Source organism: Lampris incognitus, chromosome 2, assembly GCF_029633865.1.
Source record: "Lampris incognitus isolate fLamInc1 chromosome 2, fLamInc1.hap2, whole genome shotgun sequence".
NCBI classification, from domain to species: Eukaryota; Metazoa; Chordata; class Actinopteri; order Lampriformes; family Lampridae; genus Lampris; species Lampris incognitus.
In genome coordinates, this window is record NC_079212.1 from 118,488,199 (window position 1) to 118,506,178 (window position 17,980).

Consider the following 17,980-nt stretch of genomic DNA (forward strand, 5'->3'; position numbering starts at 1 on the left):
GGTCGCTAGGTCTCCACACAAGGTGAACTGCTCAACAGTTTCCCATTGAGTGCTTAATCTTTCCTGTGTTTTTTTTATTATTTTTATTGTTTTGTGAAATGCTAAAAAATGTGTAATAGCTCAGTCTTATTTGTACTATTTGCTAATTTGTTATTGTTATGACCACATTTTGTTCTTTTGTTCATATAATAAAGGTGTTAAAAAAAGAAGCTTAATCTTTCCTGTGGCCGCGTGCCTCAGAATGAGGTCAACATATGCCTTCGAGCCACTATTATATTTTCAGACGGACAGAAAATATGATTGCTATTTACCCATTTCTCCTTCAAACACGTGGATAGTTGCAGCCGTCTACCGGTGGCCTTAACACACCTTGTCTGTCGTAGTCGCCTGAGAAGGTAATTTTACATAATTATAGCAGTAACACAAACTAGGGCGGATGCTAATGAAATGCCATTGACCTCCTTCTGCCTTCTTACCGGTTGTACTTGTGCTTGACTTTTTCGCGAAGGTCCCCTTATCATTTGCAGCAGGGAACTCATGGCCAGGCTGTTTGTGAACGTCAGGGGATAAAAAAAAACACAAGTTAATACAATATTGTGACGATCCGCTAGAACAGTTGTGTCTCGAAAAAGAAAGTGCAGCCTATTCCCGTTACAGCACTTATCGGAGCGACTTTGTGTGTGTGTGTGTGGGGGACAAACGTCAACAACCATGTCTGATAGAATACCATCAGTGGCGTCATGACTGCCTTTATCTCAATCTCCAACTTTTGAAGGCTTTTCCGATGGAATCCAAATAAAATAAACGTATATCAGTGTACACACGCAAGTGCTGCACACGTGACGGTTTTTTCCTGTTTGTGTCTCCGTCGTCTGTCTGTCTGTCTGTCTGTCTGTCTCGCTCTCTCGGTCACGCATGCTCCCTCTCCCTGAGGTTACACGAGATTTTATCAATGAAGAGGTGAACGCGTCGGGTGAGCACCGCGTGACTGTTGGATATATATATATATATATATATATATATATATATATATATATATATATATATTTTAAATTACTGTTATTATTATTATTTTGGAGGGTTGTGCAAGCGGTCATCGAGCTACTTGTATAAGTATTTGCATTACCTGCACTCATCTAGCAAACCCTCGAGGTGGTAGCCGCTGAAAAACCCTCACTTTCACTCTCGGCCAAAGAGTGGGAAAGTGCGTCATGCAGGCTGTAAAAGGTAAGGATTTTAGGTCTAATTTCTGTGGTCATGTCGGGGCAGATAAGTCTTCACACTTTATCTTAGCGATCTCCTTGGTGAGCAAAATCAATACGCGTGGAACCGGCTCAAAAAAAACAAACAAACAAACCTGGAAGTAGGTCGACGCAGCTGCCGTTGTCCATTGGACAAAGTTGCAGCATGTGTTGCATGGGCTACTTGATAATATGGTAGTAACTCGATGCAGCGGTGTCACGTTTTAGGCTTTGAGCAAAATTAAATAAAGCTATTGAACTGTGCGTGTATGGTTATAAAAAAAATTGATTGATTTGTTTTGCAGTTCCTGATACCCCAGTTGAAGTTCTCGTGGATCTGCTGTCAAAGGCCACGGAGACAGCTGGAGGAAATGCGGACATTCCAGAGGAGTTGAAGAGTAACTTGCAGAAAGCTCTGCACATAGCCATCGGTCTGGATGGCTACTTAGAGAGAATCACCTCTCCAGAAAGTGAACCTCTGGCAGAGCTCTACAAGTATGGCTTTTTGGCATTGAATCCAGTTTTTGTGGTACAAAGCAGTTATCTGTGAACTGGAAAATGAATGTTCTCATTTTCATTTGTGTTTCCTTGCAGGAAAACAATAAATCATAACTGGGACCAAGTCTACAAGGATGGCAAGACTCTGTTCCGCCTTCCTAAGGAGTGCATCACAGGACACGTGGAAGGTTGATTTTCTCTCTCACTTTCTCTACAGCTGGGCAATGTGTTGATATGATGTCAATGTCCTGATATGAGACTAGATATCGTCTGGGGTCTTGGTAACCATGATGTCATGACATAACTTTCACATTCCCTAGTCAAGTGACACAATTTTCTGAACTCATTAGATTTCACAGAAAGTTGAATCAGTTCATCTGGACATAATGTGTATTGAGAGATAAACGTTTCTCTCAATATACGCTGTATCCAGATGAACTGATTCAATTTCTTGTGATTTCCTTAGCTGGATTATTGAGCATGCATAAAGACAACTCATTAAATTGTTTTAGCTGAGTGAAATGAACAGTGAATGCCGCTACCTGCTTGGTCGTCATGTCCACATTCATAATGGTAATTTCTCAAAAATGTGTTATGTGTAAGTATCTTATCAAAGCAGCAACACTCATCCCCAAAGCATTGTCACGTTATCGACATCGATGTATTTAGTCAAAAACATTATATTTGTTTTAATCACGCAGTCCTAATTCTCACTTTTCTGAACCTCGTTCATATGGTACCGTATGGTATCATATGGTTCATACGGATGTTTTCATGCCCACTCCGGTGTCGTTTTTGGCAGGTCAGACTTTGAAGATGTTGGTCCGTATGAGCCGAGCTAAGAGGGTCCTAGAGATAGGGATGTTCACAGGCTATGGAGCTCTCTCCATGGCTGAGGGCCTGCCTGAGAACGGTTCCCTGGTTGCCTGTGAGTTGGAGCCATACCTGAAAGAGTTTGCTCAGCCCATATTTGACATGTCTCCGCACGGCAAGAAGATTACTGTCAAGATTGGCTCAGCCATGGACACACTAAAGGTGAAAGAGAAATTTATAATTAGCCATACAGTATAATTTTCAGACTGATGGCTTGTAACATTCAGGAACATTGCGTCTGTTTCTAAGGATGACGGTTATCAAATTCAGCAACTTAATTACGCACATATTCAGCTTTCCTATATTTTTATTATTCAAAATTGCACCTAATATGTTGTGCCACGTGTCTCCTATAGCCAGAGAACATAAAGATTGATATTGTCTCATGTTTGATGTTTATCAGTTAAAAAGAAAGCAAAAAGAAGCACATGACCTGTGTACTGATAGAGGGTCTGTCCTATCTAGGAACTGGCTGCTGCAGGTGAGCAGTTTGACATGGTCTTTATTGATGCAGACAAGACCAACTACATCAGTTACTACAACTTTATCTTGGACAACAACCTGCTGAGACAACATGGGGTGATATGTGTAGACAACACACTGTTCAAGGCTAAAGTTTATCTACAAGAAACCACAGATGAGAATGCGCTGGCACTACGAGAGTTCAACCAGTTTGTCTCAGATGATCCACGTGTAGAGCAGGTCAGTCTTAAGCCATTCAATTGTGTCTTGGTCTTTTTGTTTCTCATGTTGATGATGCATTTATCATTTTTAAGGTCATAATTCCCCTTCGAGATGGCATCAGCATCATCCGACAAGTACCCATGGCCTCTGCCTGCTCAAGGACATGGGTAAGAAAAAATTAATTGAATATTCAGTTGGACCAAATGAGAGAATAAAAAATGAACAGGACTCAATTGCCTATTGGTGCCAATGCTTGATCAGACTTTTTATCCCCAGCAGGTGATAGCCTGGAAGGGCATTATGCATTTGGATGTGTGTGTGTGTGCACACATCTATCTGCGGCTAATCTTGCAAACTACTGGAGCTATCAGCCTAATTTTTTTTTGCACACAGTTATGAGTGTATGAGGAAGAACCTCTTACGCTTGCAGTTAGGGCTGTGCGATATGACGATATATATCATGTGACGATAGAAAACGTCTGTCGTTTGATATTAAGCTCTGTCGTTTATTTTGCTGTGTCGCAAATCACACTCTTTACAGCAATATTTTTCATTTGGACGACCGACCCTTTCCGCTCTTTGCACAGCACAGATGCAGACAGGAAATTTGCATGAAGGCAATACAAACAAACATGGGAGACAGCGAACATAATGCACAATTGGGTAATTCTGAACAGAAGGACTTCGACCAGCCAGGACAAAACAAGGAGCTTGTACCTAAAAGAGCGGCTACTTCTATCGTATGGACATGGTTTGGGTATGAAAAGTCTGACATCGACCAGAAAACTGTACTTTGCAAAATATGCTGCACGCCAGTCCCCACAACTGACTCTTTTACCACCTACGCCTTACATCTACCTACCTAATTTATTCATTGAATTTACAGAAAATATGCTATATTGTGATATGATATTTTGGTTATATCGCACAGCCCTACTTGTAGTTGTTCAAAACCGTTGAAAAATGTTTGTTCTCGCTATTGCCGCTCCCTCTCCATTCGCTCTCTAGCTCGCTTGAACAATGCTGCTCTCTGTCGCTGCCTGATCTAAGTCAACCGTGCACATATGCGACTCACATCTACGGTTGATCGGGCAGTGACAGTGTCAGAACATGTATTTGTGTATGAGTATTGAAAGTAAATGAGAAGTCGATGGTATTTCCCAAGTCAGCAAATCATGCACTGCTGATCTCAGCACAGGAGAAGTGGAGGAACACTGGTGCAAGTTCATGTTAGACTTGGGCCCATTTGTGTGAGGGTCCGCCTAGGAGGCTGCACATCCAGACTTGACAGGCAAAACGTTTTTATTTAAAACACTTTTTTCTGTGTGTGTCTGTGTGTGTGTGTGTGTGTGTGTGTGTGTGTGTGTGTGTGTGTGTGTGTGTGTGTGTGTGTGTGTGTGTGTGTCCACTGCTAATCTCACATACTACTGGGCCTGTAGGCCTAATAATATTTGTGCACAGTTATGAATGTATGATCAAGGTCCTCTCATGGTTGCAGTGATTCAAAACCTTTGAAAAACCTGTTTTATACTGCAATTGAGTGCCAACTCCTCATCTGGTTTGCTGCCAAGACTGAGCACCAGAGAAGGAGAGATGTGCCTGGCGGGGATCTGCAATCTATTGAGTGCACTCTTCTTGTTTATCTTTTATCATTCTCCCTTATCAGTGCTACCTTTCCAACTGGTCATGCTTGCTTGTCTTGTTTGTGTGTGTTAGAGCAACATAACAGATGACGAGGTGTTTCGCAGCATGAAAGGATGCTCCATCCTGGATCGGATGCGTCTTGATGGCAAAGTGGCCTATGTGACAGGTGCCGGGCAGGGCATAGGCCGAGCATTTGCTCATGCCCTTGGTGAGGCCGGTGCAAAGGTGGCTGTGGTGGACCTTAATCACGGGAAAGCGGAGGCTGTAGTGGAGGAGCTTGCTCTGAAAGGTCAGGGGTCACAGCATTATCAAGAATGCATAACAAAACACAGTAAATTAGGAGGCAGGTGTGACAAGCATGCACTAGATATTTTCATCCTGTTTCCACCCATCTGATTAGTACTTTGCAGCACCTTTATATTAAGCATTGAAAAATACTGACCAAAGATCATATGCTTAATATTAGTGCAGGAACATGGCTGTCAACAAGTTTTTTTTCTAGACATCTCAGGCAGTACAATTTGATGTTGGCATAGAATTTAATTTTTAATAAATTTTAGAAGGCCTGTCACAATTATAATATGAATGCCTTTTTGCGATTATTTGGACTGACCATGGCCATGGCAGCACGGTGGCCCAGTGGTTAGCGCTGTCACCTCAACAAGAAGGTCCTGGGTTCGAATCCTGGGGTTGTCCAACCTTGGGGGTCATCCCAGGTTGTCCTCTGTGTGGAGTTTGCATGTTCTCCCCATGTCTGCGGTGGGTTTTCTCCAGGTGCTCCGGTTTCCCCCACCATCAAAAAGACATGCATATTAGGGTTAATACTCCTGTGACTGTCTGTGCCCCTGACCAAGGCATGGCAAGACGAACTGGAGTTGGTTCCCGGGTGATGCACGGCGGCTGCCCACTGCTCCTAGCTACACAGTTAGGATGAATTAAATGCACAGTAGTTTCCCCACGGGGATTAATATAGTATATATATATATATATATATATATATATATATATATATATATATATATATATATAAAAAACTCATTTTGCACAGTTGGTAGATTCCACAATAATGTTTCCAACCAAGTTTCAAGGGATTTTTAAAGCAGCTGTAGACAACTTTTCACCCCCCCCCCCCAGCATTTCCAAGTGTTTTTGTTGTTTACACCGCTAAGACAACCAGATCGCTTTCCGTTTATTAGCAGCCTGGCTATTGTTCAAAGCAAGAAACAACCATAAGAACCCCAATTTGAACTAGAAACCCCGATCTCAGTGCTATGATAAAGGCAGAGTAAAATATCTGGTTGGATTAATAAGCAGGCAGGTTGTGTTACTTACTGATCCAGTAGAAAGAATATCAACTGAATGTCAATTTGGAAACCTCTCAAGTCCCGGGTGTTGTATCGAACTCTGTTTCCCCCTAGCCAGAGTTCTATACAACACCGGGATGCTTGATTAACCTTAACCTAACCCTAAGCTTAACCAAACCTTTACCTTAACCTAATCGTAACCCATAGCTAACCTGTTTCCATGCAAACGCTTTCATCTGGCTAGGGGGAAACAGAACTCGATGAGGAAACAGAGTTTGATAGAACACCAGAGCTCACTCCATCGAGTGAATGCTGGTCTGAGGTTCATTCTTGTTTTATCTCTGTTCCTGTCACTCTCGCTGTTCGCCATCTTTGCCGCCTCTGTCAACGGGGTTCTTCTTCTCTTGCTGGGTGGTTTCCACCATCACTTTGGTTGTTCTACTGTCTGCCATTTCCGCTACCGGGAATAGCTACCGATAGCTACCAGGGAAGACAAAAGCACTATGTTTTACAATGTTTGATGCACTTCTTTTGTGCCGTAAATCGAGCCTTCATTTTCCCACGAGATTGTACCTGGTGGCAGACAGAATTGCGTAGTGAACGTGAGACTTCTAGGAAACCAATCTAAATGCCGATGGTATCATTATTCTATAACCATTACACTGTGCAATCAACCTTTACTTCATAATGATGAGTTAAAGCAAAAAAATGGTCTACTGCCATTTTAAGCTAATATTAGAAATGTTGCAGCAAATGGAGTGCAAATTAGATGCGTTTCCTTTAGTTAAGTTGAGGCAAATAAACTGTCTACCTGAAAACAAGATTATGTTTATACTCAAATTCCCCTCGGGGATAAATAAAGTATTCTGATTCTGATTCTGATTCTGATGTAATTCTGATTCTGAGGAAAGAAAACTTGGAAGAAAAAAAGAAAAAGAAAAAAAAAGCTTTGTTGTCCAGACTGCATTGATACTGGGCAGGTCCTTTTGTGTCAGAGACCATATATCCTTCCATCTGAAGCAAGATAACGGAAGTGCCCATAGGCAACTCTGATGTGTGAACAGACGGGTTCCTTCATTAGTATTGAGAGTTTCCCCTACGGGTGGATCAGTGTGTTTGACAGTAGTGGGGAGAGTTATGCTGGCGATAATTAACAGACATTCATTTGCTGCTTAATTCCAGTATATTGAAACACAGTTTGTAAATGTTGTGTAGTGCAAATTGAGCCAGTGAGGAAATTATTCATTCCACGAAGTCATTTCTGTTGCCTACTTGTCACATTGACTCTCAAAACCAAAAAACAAAAACAAAAACAAGCGGGTGTAAACCCCTTTTAGAGATATTGTGGAGGTTTTGTTGAATTGTGCTTGTCCCATCCAGTTTTTCTAATTTGGTAATGCACATAAAAATGCATGGCATAAATAAGAAATCATCTGATTTTCAATATGCAAAATCTTTGAATTTAGAGGCTAATATACGCTTGTGCAGAATCATGCCATAAAACTTGATTTTAGTGGAATTCACACTGTCCTCCCTTTGGACAAATAACAGATCATATTGTTTTACAAACTCCCTCTTCTTTTCACCTGCAACTGCTGCAGGCTATTATTGCTTTATAATAGACGTTTTGCACACATTGATGCCACTCACGTAACTTTGGTCTGTCCTGCTAAATTGTCAGTTCCAAACCACATGCTGTTGAAGAGACATGTGCATGTTTTCAGTCCAGATGAACGCTAGATACTGTCACCTGTAAAATGATACGTCAGTCATAACTGAGCCATGCCGTTGCCCCGGGGTAGAAAGAAAACTCTTTTAAGTCAAATCTCATGAGGCAAAATTACACAAGTGGTGTCACAAAATGTTAGGTAAGACCTGCGGGAGTTCTGCTGTTTTGTGACTCTTTAATTAAAGGGCAGATAAACTTTTCAGTCTTTCAAACCTGCTAAAATTTAGGATAAAAAACCCAACACACTACATTGCAGTTAACAATTATCTTGCCCCTAATGGCTTTAGTAAGTAGTGTGTTTGCCTATACGAATCCATGCAAGTGCTTTATTCCAGTGATTCTCAATCCAGACATGTTGAATAAAATATTCCAGCCATCCATTCAGGGAGTGTCTTTATGCATGCTCAATAATCCAGGTAAGGAAATCACACAAGGTTGAATCAGTTCATCAGAACACAACGTTAATTGAGAGAAACATTTCATCACTCATCTAATTGATCTCTTCTGTCTCAACTGACTGCAGGGATCCCCACCCCTTATAAACAATACAGTTTTCGGTCGTTATGCAACTGTATTGTTTATAAGGGGTGGGGATACCTGCAGTCAGTTGAGACTGAAGAGGTCACTTAGATGAGTGATGAAACATTTCTCCTGATACGCGTTGTGTTCAGATGAACTGATTCACCTTTCTGTGATCCATTCAGCGAGTTTTTACACAACAGGTGAACGTTATCTGCCTGATATTATAGAAAACCAGCAGTACTGAAAGTCAACAGAAACCTGAGGAGCAGTTGAGAACTACTGCTTTACGCAATGCCAGGGTTAAAATTGGTATTTCAAATGTGATCATTTTGATGTGTTACTTGGAGTTTGCCAGCAGATGGCAGCCCAATAAAGGATAAAATACTGGAATTTCAGGCACAACTTGGGTTACACCTGTCCTCCATACCCAACACATCACATGTGGCTCTGCCCCTATCTCTGCCATATTTATTGATGTTAATGAATGTAAAAATCTCCATTTTGTCAACCATATTTAAGGTATATGAAGTACAAAAACTGTGAATACCTAAATCATTTTTTGATATACAGGAATTGTAAGCACTGCCATAACAGCTGACATTAGCAAGTCGGAAGATGTGCAGAGGATGATTGACAGTGTTGTCTCTAAATGGGGGGCCATCCACATCGCCTGTAACAACGCAGGAATCAACATGAACTCAGCCAGTGAGGACACCAGTCTAGAGGAGTGGGACCAAACCTTCAATGTCAACTTGAGGGGGACCTTTATGTGCTGTCAGGTGTGTTGCTCCCTTTGTATGTGATGCTGTAAGAGATGCTGTAAGATGTAGTAATTCGCTACCATATTCAAACAAACACTAAAATTTTCAACCTCGTAGCTCAAGCAAAGAATTAAAGTTAATGTTACTTGTAGCATTTTTTTCTTAATAAACACATAAATAATTTGCTATGGCAAGAAAAGTAAAACAAAAAAATGTTATTCTTGAGATTAGCTACAGTAATCTGCCATTTCTCTCTCCCTTGGCGCCCTCTTGTCAATGGTATTTGTAAAGTGGAGTTTTCACATTAAAAAGCAGTGTGGAGGAAAGGGGAAAAATGAAATGTACAGATAAAAAGAAACTCATGGGGGCCTTGAAATACAACACTGATTTCCACTGTTTCCTTGGGGATGATGTGTTTCTTTAAGAAATTCCTTCCTGAATTACAGTTAAAGATACCTTTTGTTCATCTGACCTGAAGAGGTGAAATATACTTGCGCAAATCTTTTCAAGTCACAGATTTGTAAAAGCGTAGCACGAGTTTCCATACTTGCAACTCAATCTTGAATGGTTGTATATTACTTAGCATTATTAGCCATTTGAAACTGATCATTGATTGATTGCATCTCTTCCTTGGAAGGGCCTCTTGTCTTCACTAGTTGAGATATGTCCCAATTGGAGTTGCTACATCCAAATTTAGCAAGTCAGAATTTATGCATGGGTTTTTACTCTTGTACAAAATGTCATTTACTGTTCCTTTCTCCCAAGGATAGGCTGCATTTATGTTCCACTGATCTTCTGACACATCATTGGCAAGATTTCAGTGACTTAATAAGTGGTCTAATGTGTCCATTTCCCCCTTAATCCTTGCCTCAGGCAGCAGGTCGGGTGATGCTGAAACAGGGATACGGAAAGATAATCAACACGGCCTCTATGGCCAGTCTAATAGGTGAGTGATGATTCTGTTCCCCCGCCCTCTCTCTGGAGCCTGTCCATGTGTGCTTTTAATCCCTCCATTTGGCACCGAGAGTCAAACTAAGACGAGGAAGAGGAAGAAAGGAGCTCTGAATGCATTCTCAACACTGATTTTTGCTGTCATACAAATTCACAAAAATGGACAGATTTTGCATCCGGAAACAGTGTGCAAGTATATTGTAGAGTATGTTTACAAGTAAACAAACAACGTTGTCACTTGCTGTCATTACTGGGCCCTCTATGTTGTCTTTTTCTGTTGAACTTATGGTGAACTTTAAGCAAACAGTTAAAATGAGATTAGGGAGGTTTTCTGCTACACAACTTCTACACCAGTTAAATAGATTTATTGTAATATATCCACCTCCGCATACTGTATAGCAGGGAATAATAGTGTGTTGAGATTGCGTCTCGCCAAGGCAATTTTGCATCATAATAAACATCCCCTCTCTGCAGAGCCTTCTGGAGGAAGCAAAAGGCAACCTGAGGTCCAACTTGGGAAGGGAAGGTTCCTGTGCATCGGCAAAACCCCAGCTTGTGCCAGTGGCCTTGTTTGAACAGCGGAAGATGCTTTTACAGAGCAGCCTAGTACAGATCCTTGCAATTTTCAGCTAACTGTAATGTTCCTCTGCAACAGGTCCCCTCCAGAGGAAAAGCAACACTTCATCAGCAGTATAGTCAAATCTCAGATTAAACTGCTGTGCCATATGGGCCCCGGTCCCGACTGTTGGGGCAATCTGTAAAATAGGATCATGCTGGTAAATAGAGGCTGACATTAAAAAAAAATGAAAAAAAGTGATCAATTGCACACATTATGTACAGTCCTTCAGGAATTTACTTTATTGGTCTGGACATCTGTTAAAATGTTGTCATAATGTGTAATCAGATGGGACCTGTTCTAGCCAAGTAGAGGCCCAAAGAGCAGCTGCAATTGCCCAATTAAAATGCGCAATGACAGCTTTTTGTCCATCTGCTGAATAGGATGTGCCCTCCTCCCATTCTTTGCCTCTGCAGATTGATGGTCAGCAACTGGGCAACATGTAGACTTCATTTATCCAAGTATGGCTTTATCTTTGATTTTGGCAAAAAAGTGTTTGTGAAGTGATTTCACTTAAGGGTACAGGTATTTTGTCACTCCCTCATGCATGTTAATAGCCATTGCAACAGACCGCTCACTGTTTCCATTCTTGGATGAGAGTGTATCATTTGAACTCTTTATCAGCCCAGAAGAATTCAAAATGTATAGGCGTACAAGATAAAAAGCATGTTTTCTCCCACTTGAAATGGGCAATAGGTGGTGGGGTGAATGTTAAAGAGGGCTTTAGAGAATGCTCTCCCTCTGCCTCCTTCTCCCTTCTCTAGGGATTACTGCTCTTAAAGACGGAGGAAACATCAATGCCAGTTTATTTGAAGGATGAAGACATTTTCTGAATGGTATTTTGGAGCCGTATCATCAGGTCTTGAGCGAGGATTAGTGCTGTTAGGCATTTTGAGCTGTGTTTCCTGTCCTGATAAGTCGGATTTCACCTTCAATCTGCGTGTAAGCCCTGGGCTCTGCTCCTCCTTGCCTGCTCCTCCGAGGCCTGAGAGCCTACCCTTATCCAAACCCAACCCAGACCAACCTTACATCGCTCTGCATCCACCCTCTACCATACTAACAGCTACGAAGTACGAGGCCCATACCTCTGTACCTCTTAATTCTCCTGTAATCTCTAACTCGTTTCTCTGACTTGTTAGCTGTTTTTCCCTTTTTATTTGAGCAATGTACAGGATGCTCCAGCCTGCCTCCCCAGGATCAGTCCCTGCCTCTTTGCAGCTGGCTAGTATTTATCATTCCAGTCTCTCACTAAAGCCATTTGGCAGTCAGATCGCCAGGTGATGAGGTTAACTGCTAAAGTTGTATGTAACTTGGAGCCTTCCTTGTGATGATTAATCAAGCAGCAGAAAATGAGCCCCTGCCCCGGCATCCCATGCAGTGTGCAGCATCTGTGATGGTCAAGGCAAACAAATGGCGCCCTGCCTTTGTTGCTGAGGACGGTGCATAACTGGACATTACAAGCAATTAATTTTACATGGCTTCATCCTCAGGGTCCCCAGCAGCTAATGGAAGTGCGCTCATGTAGTATCCGCTAGAAACCACGAGAGATGTAACAACATGAAAATCTATAGCTTATTACTTGTAGAACATCACTATCTCTCTCTCTCTTTTTTTTGTTTTGCAAATTTATTCTGAAGAGATAAAATTGGTCACCCAAAATAAGCTGAATGATTACCCAACAATTTTTTATGTGAGCTACACAGTTGTTAATGATGGCGTATGATTATTTCAAGTCATGCATTCTGCTTATAGGCTTCCATTTCCATCTTCTCTGCAGTACCTCACCCCCAGAAGCAGCTTTCCTATAACACCTCCAAGGCCGGAGTGGTCAAATTGACACAAACACTTGGAACTGAATGGATTGACAGAGGAGTGCGAGTCAACTGCATTTCGCCGTAAGTTGTATTTGTGTTTGGTCTTGTTGTTCTCCTTCTGTGCACGTGCCGAAACACACTTGTCCGTCATGGAGTGTTGCAATTGACTGAGCTGCCAAAGGAAGTGGTGATTAGTGTATTTGCTTTCATATGAAGAACCCCATTTGAGAATGATGCAGTAATTTAAGTCCTCAAACAATGCATCAGTGCTTAATTAGATGACGTCTTGAGGGATGAATCAACCAAACACTTGCTCTAATTGTTGTATTCAATTAGGAAATCAAATTAGCATCCTCACTCCAAGTGTCACCACAACAATAGCGCTGTGTTTGTATCTATTTGTCTGTGACGCACAGCAGCAGGAAAGAAAAGAGAAGAACAGAGGAAATGCTGTGTGTGTGTGTGTGTGTGTGTGTGTGTGTGCGTGTGTGCGTGTGCGTGTGTGCGTGTGTGCGTGTGTGCGTGTGTGCGTGCGTGCGTGCGTGCGTGCGTGCGTGCGTGTTAAGTAGAGCATCCCTTAGCCCCAGCTATCCCTGAGCAAATCCATCCGGTGGCGCGGGTTGAGCCGGGCCCTGTCGCAGCCACAGAACAAAGCGCCCGCTCGCGCACCGTGCTCAGCTTTATTTATCGCCAGCTTGTTTGCTAATTTTAATTTGCAAAGAAGCAATTCTCTTTCCCCCTGCTAACCGGGTGTCTCAATGGGCTGCTGATTTCTTTGAAGTGACAGTCTGTAAATATGCATAAAAAAGGGACACAATTAGTGCTCGTGAGGTTGACTGCAGCCTGATTCCATTGGCAACTTTGGCTGCAGCTGTGATAAGCGGCATTATCTGGAAAATTGGCTGAGGGAAAACAGCACCTCTGATTGCTAGAAAAGGGTCCAGATAACAGGGTAGCTGAAGAGAAATATAATTGAGGTGGAATATGTTAACCAAGGTGTCACACGCTCCTTGGAAGTGCTAATTTTGCCAAATGCTGGAATTCCATATCAAGGCACAGGAATACGTTGGTGAAATATGATTCAGGCCTCACACCTTTTAGTCACTGTCGTGTGAATTGTGTAAAAAGTCAGAAGTCATCTTAGGTTAGCTGCAGGCATGTTGACATGTTTATTTAAATGCCAAGTCTGAAGTGTTTATGAAGGAGAGGGAACAGGATTTGGGAATAGACTAATGGTGACATGAAGTCATTAGAGAACAGTAATGGAAGAGCTTGAAAATAGCTAGCAAGCTCTTAGAGAGACAGTACTACAATAAACACCTGTTTTTTTGTTTTTTTGTTGATGTTTTGTTTTTTTAATCCCCTTCAAGCACTGTTCCTCAGCATCAGAGTAGTACAGGCACAAATCAGTCAGAAAACCAAGCAATAACATCAGAGATTGTCACTGAGATGCATATAAACGCTTACCATGGGCTCTGGGCAAAGTATGCCAGACATCACCGCATACCCATTGGCACTTCCTGAGACGTGCCAGTCATTAAAGTGCCACCAGTCCCACAGTAAATATCATCAGAGGTGCCATGCCATGCCCTTTTCTTCTAAGGATAATTGGGTTTATTTTTGTCACCAGAGTGGTGGCTCTGAAACAGCGCTGTCACTTCTGGCTCTGAAGTGTGATGCCCCCTGATTTCATTTGGTTGTTTTCTCTCTCTCTCTGTTGCTCTCTCTCACTCTGTCTCTCTCTTTTCAGGGGAATTGTTGACACCCCTCTCATCCACTCGGAGAGTCTGAGGCCTCTGGTGCAGCGTTGGCTGTCAGATATCCCCGCTGGTAGACTGGCTCAAGTGACAGACCTGCAAGCTGCAGTGGTCTACTTGGCATCTGACGCCTCTGACTACATGACAGGGCATAACTTAGTCATAGAGGGTGGGCAAAGTCTATGGTAGAAAGGAGGTAGATGAAGAAAAGAAACTTCTTCCTTCCACTCCCGAGATTTCTCTCAGGTATAGGCATTACCCATGTTAACGCCATGCACTTCTGCTGAATGGGAATATTGGGTCAAAATTTACTGCAGCAGTGGGATATGGCAGCATTTGGTCATTTAAGCTCTTTGATGATCTCATCCCCTTGTGATGGGAGGATTGATGGCATTTTCAGCTGGGCATATCCATTATTCTAAGTTTTCCCTGGTACTTGGTGCTGTATCTCTTCACAACGCACTATGCATGTTTATAGATAAATATATAAATTCTGACCCTCCATGAATCTGCTGTGAAGCTCATCATGTTGTAAAATAGAGCGTAAGTGCCAGAATCTCTGTCTTCCTGCTAAGAGATGTGGAGATCAGTTCGCTGTACCTTCAAAGGGATCAAATTGTTTCGTCAAAACGGTGCCGTTATATCCACTGTATGTTTTTCTGACATTTTTTTGCCCTGTGAATTATTTTGTCATTATTCTGTTGAATAAACTGTTGATTGAGCCTCCCAAATAGCACTGATAGTACCAGGGTTTTATTTCATTAGAACTATTTCAAAAGTCCAGCGTGTACTTGAAAGAATGAGTTTGATATTTTGATGCATTTAGTGAAGGCTCTTCTCTCGGTGTGTGTGTATATGTTTGTGCATGTGTGTGTGTGTGTGTGTGTGTGTGTGTGTGTGTGTGTGTGTGTGTGTGCGTGCGCGTGTCACTGAGGAATGTATTAAGTGACACGTGTTTTTAGTACTCTGCTTAAATAATATTTGGTGGCACTGAAAGGAAATTCCAGTAGTTTATGAAGTCTAGATGTCTTAAATGCTTTACAAACGGCACACATTTACACATTCATTCTTTTTGTGGTCACCACCGCATGACGTTAACATCGTTGTGGGAGGTCACTGAGGTGTATCATCTGCCATCTGCAGCTATACTCACCACTCCCCTTGGTTTATCGCTCCAGTGTCCTACAGCTAGAGGTGCAGTGCCCCCTTCATCCCCTCTCCAGCTCTCTGCTGCCACAGCCTTGCCGATTGTCCCCCCGAGTGGCGCTTGTGAGCACCGTCTTAATTGTTCTCTGTACTGTTTGTGTGCTGAAAAACAATACTTACAGGGATAGTTAGGCGGGGATATGACCTCAGTCATCGCAATTACACCAAAGGAGTGGCCAATTAGCACTCACTGCACAATGAGACAGTGTTGGTGTTTATGTGAGCAACTTCAACTTGTCACTATTAGTGACCATACTCTGATTTACATAATTGGGAATTGGTCATTAATGGGAATGGGGAGTAAGAGGATCTCATTAAGATATGGATGAGATCTGATGATCTCCTCAGCTCGGCGCCATTTATCTCCAGCTTTGGAAAGACAAAAAAATACACTTCTGGCACAGTAGAATTATTGGGGCTTTTATCCTCATGTTGCAGTGCAATATCAAACTAGTGCAGATTGTCAGCAATGAAGCATTTACTTCCATTTCTCCAGTATGAGACTGTAACTTGCCCTGTATTTACCAGTATGACCACTGAGGGGCAGTCTAAAGACGGACAGACAGTGATGCTACAAAGTTTATACAAAGAGGTTATCAAGCATACTATTTGCCATTATCTAAAGGCAATAACAAAGGGCTCTGCTTTATGTATGTGTCAGAAGATTATGATTTAAAAAAAAAAAGAACAAGTCTCCCATCCTGGTATGCAAACAGCCAGATATATTGGATGATCTGGTTGAATTCATATAGATAATGAAAAAATATAAATGTACTTTAAATTAAATGTAGTTTTGATAGTGAATAATTACATTTCCAATGTATGAAAAATGTAAATATGTCCATGTGTTGCAACTACTTGCTAAAGTTGAGAGTGATTGTAATGCAAATATAAAACCACTGCGTCAATTTATATTGTGAAATTTAATACCCATTTGCATCACCAAGCTAAATCTTTATTTAATACAAACAGTCAGGACTTCTATTAACAATGTCAGTTTTTTTCCCCCACCTATAATTTTAAGTTGAATTAAGGTAAAATTGGGAAAACTAATGGATACCTACAGCATGTCTATGCAGTGCTTGACAAAGGTCAAATTCTAACATGTCAAGTACGATCCATTAAAGTATGACTTTTATGACATGCTTTTGTTATATTCTCAGTTTAATTAACGTGTGTGATTACAAGGAGGGATGCAAAATGCCCACCACAATATTGTCACACTTGGGAGCTGTGGCATCAAATGAAAGCAAAGGATGGGCTCTTTTACCCAGAGTGCTTTTGTTGATAATCCTTCAAAATTAGCCAGCAGTCCAATCATAGCATCATTTTATAGTGGTGGCTAAACCGTTGTTTAGCTGTCCTAGTGTTTTGTAGCACGCTGAACAGTTTCAAAGCCCTCTTGGAAAGGTCTTGTTTTCCTTCAAAATTGCCGACAAAAGAGCCAATTCCGTATTTTGAGCCACAAAACATGATCTCCTCTCAAACCCTATATTGCTTCATGAGGTGTAAGTGATCTTGAATCCATTATTTATGACTGCCTCTTGCTGCAATTACACTCAGGAGTGAGGCCCTGTGTACACATGCCGCTGTTGTGCTAAACAGTTCTCCAGCAGAAAAAGGCACTTGTGCCCTCACACTTCAGATCAACTTTGATTAACGTCCAGAGCTGTCATCGCAAACTACATTTTACAGCGGTGGCCGTTCAGAGACCTGGGTCGATTTTGTACAACAGAATGAGACAATGCATGGTGCTCCACGGGCTGTGTCTGGGTGACAAGAGATCTCAGGGTTTATGGATGACATATTAACATTTGACAATATCAATACACTTTTATGGAGGGATTATGGCATTCCGTTATACACCACTCAGTGAGACATTTGAGTCTGAAATGTTGCCTTCTATAAATTTGGCTGAGCCCTCTGATGCTATCATCAGAAGGACTGCACAATAGCTGCAGATATCAACATTAAACTTCTGGTGGCAGGGAGCATCCGGGTGGTGTGGTGGTCTATTCTGTTGCCTACCAACACGGGGATCGCCGGTTCGAGTCTCTGTGTTACCTCCGGCTTGACTGGGCATCCCTATAGACACAATTGGCCGTGTCTGCGGATGGGAAGCTGGATGTGGGTATGTGTCCTGGTCGCTGCACTAGCGCCTCCTCTGGTCGGTCGGGGCGCCTGTTCGGGGGGGGGGCTGGGGGGATAGTGTGATCCTCCCATGCCCTATGTCCCCCTGGTGAAACTTCTCACTGTCAGGTGAAAAGAAGCGGCTGGCGACTCCACATGTATTGGAGGAGACATGTGGTAGTCTGCAGCCCTCCCCGGCTCAGCAGAGGGGGTGGAGCAGTGACCAGGATGGCTCGGAAGAGTGGGGTAA

The 17,980-nt window shown here is 42.2% G+C and overlaps 1 protein-coding gene across 1 annotated transcript; it reads left to right on the forward strand.

Moving 5' to 3' along the window:
• Positions 1-1,211: 1,211 nt before the first annotated feature.
• Positions 1,212-14,583, forward strand: zgc:113054 (uncharacterized protein LOC541322 homolog). The gene is made up of 11 exons (XM_056301525.1): positions 1,212-1,227; positions 1,547-1,736; positions 1,836-1,927; positions 2,542-2,774; positions 3,078-3,314; positions 3,389-3,463; positions 5,013-5,229; positions 9,066-9,274; positions 10,130-10,202; positions 12,601-12,718; positions 14,388-14,583. The coding sequence occupies exons 1-11, from the start codon at positions 1,212-1,214 to the stop codon at positions 14,581-14,583; spliced, it is 1,656 nt and encodes a 551-aa protein (XP_056157500.1).
• The last annotated feature ends 3,397 nt before the right edge of the window (positions 14,584-17,980 follow it).

Coding starts and splice junctions, on each gene's coding strand:
- zgc:113054 (XM_056301525.1), top strand. Junction 2,775..3,077: donor CAGCCATGGACACACTAAAG/GTGAAAGAGAAA, acceptor TGTCCTATCTAG/GAACTGGCTGCTGCAGGTGA. Junction 10,203..12,600: donor CTCTATGGCCAGTCTAATAG/GTGAGTGATGAT, acceptor TCTTCTCTGCAG/TACCTCACCCCCAGAAGCAG.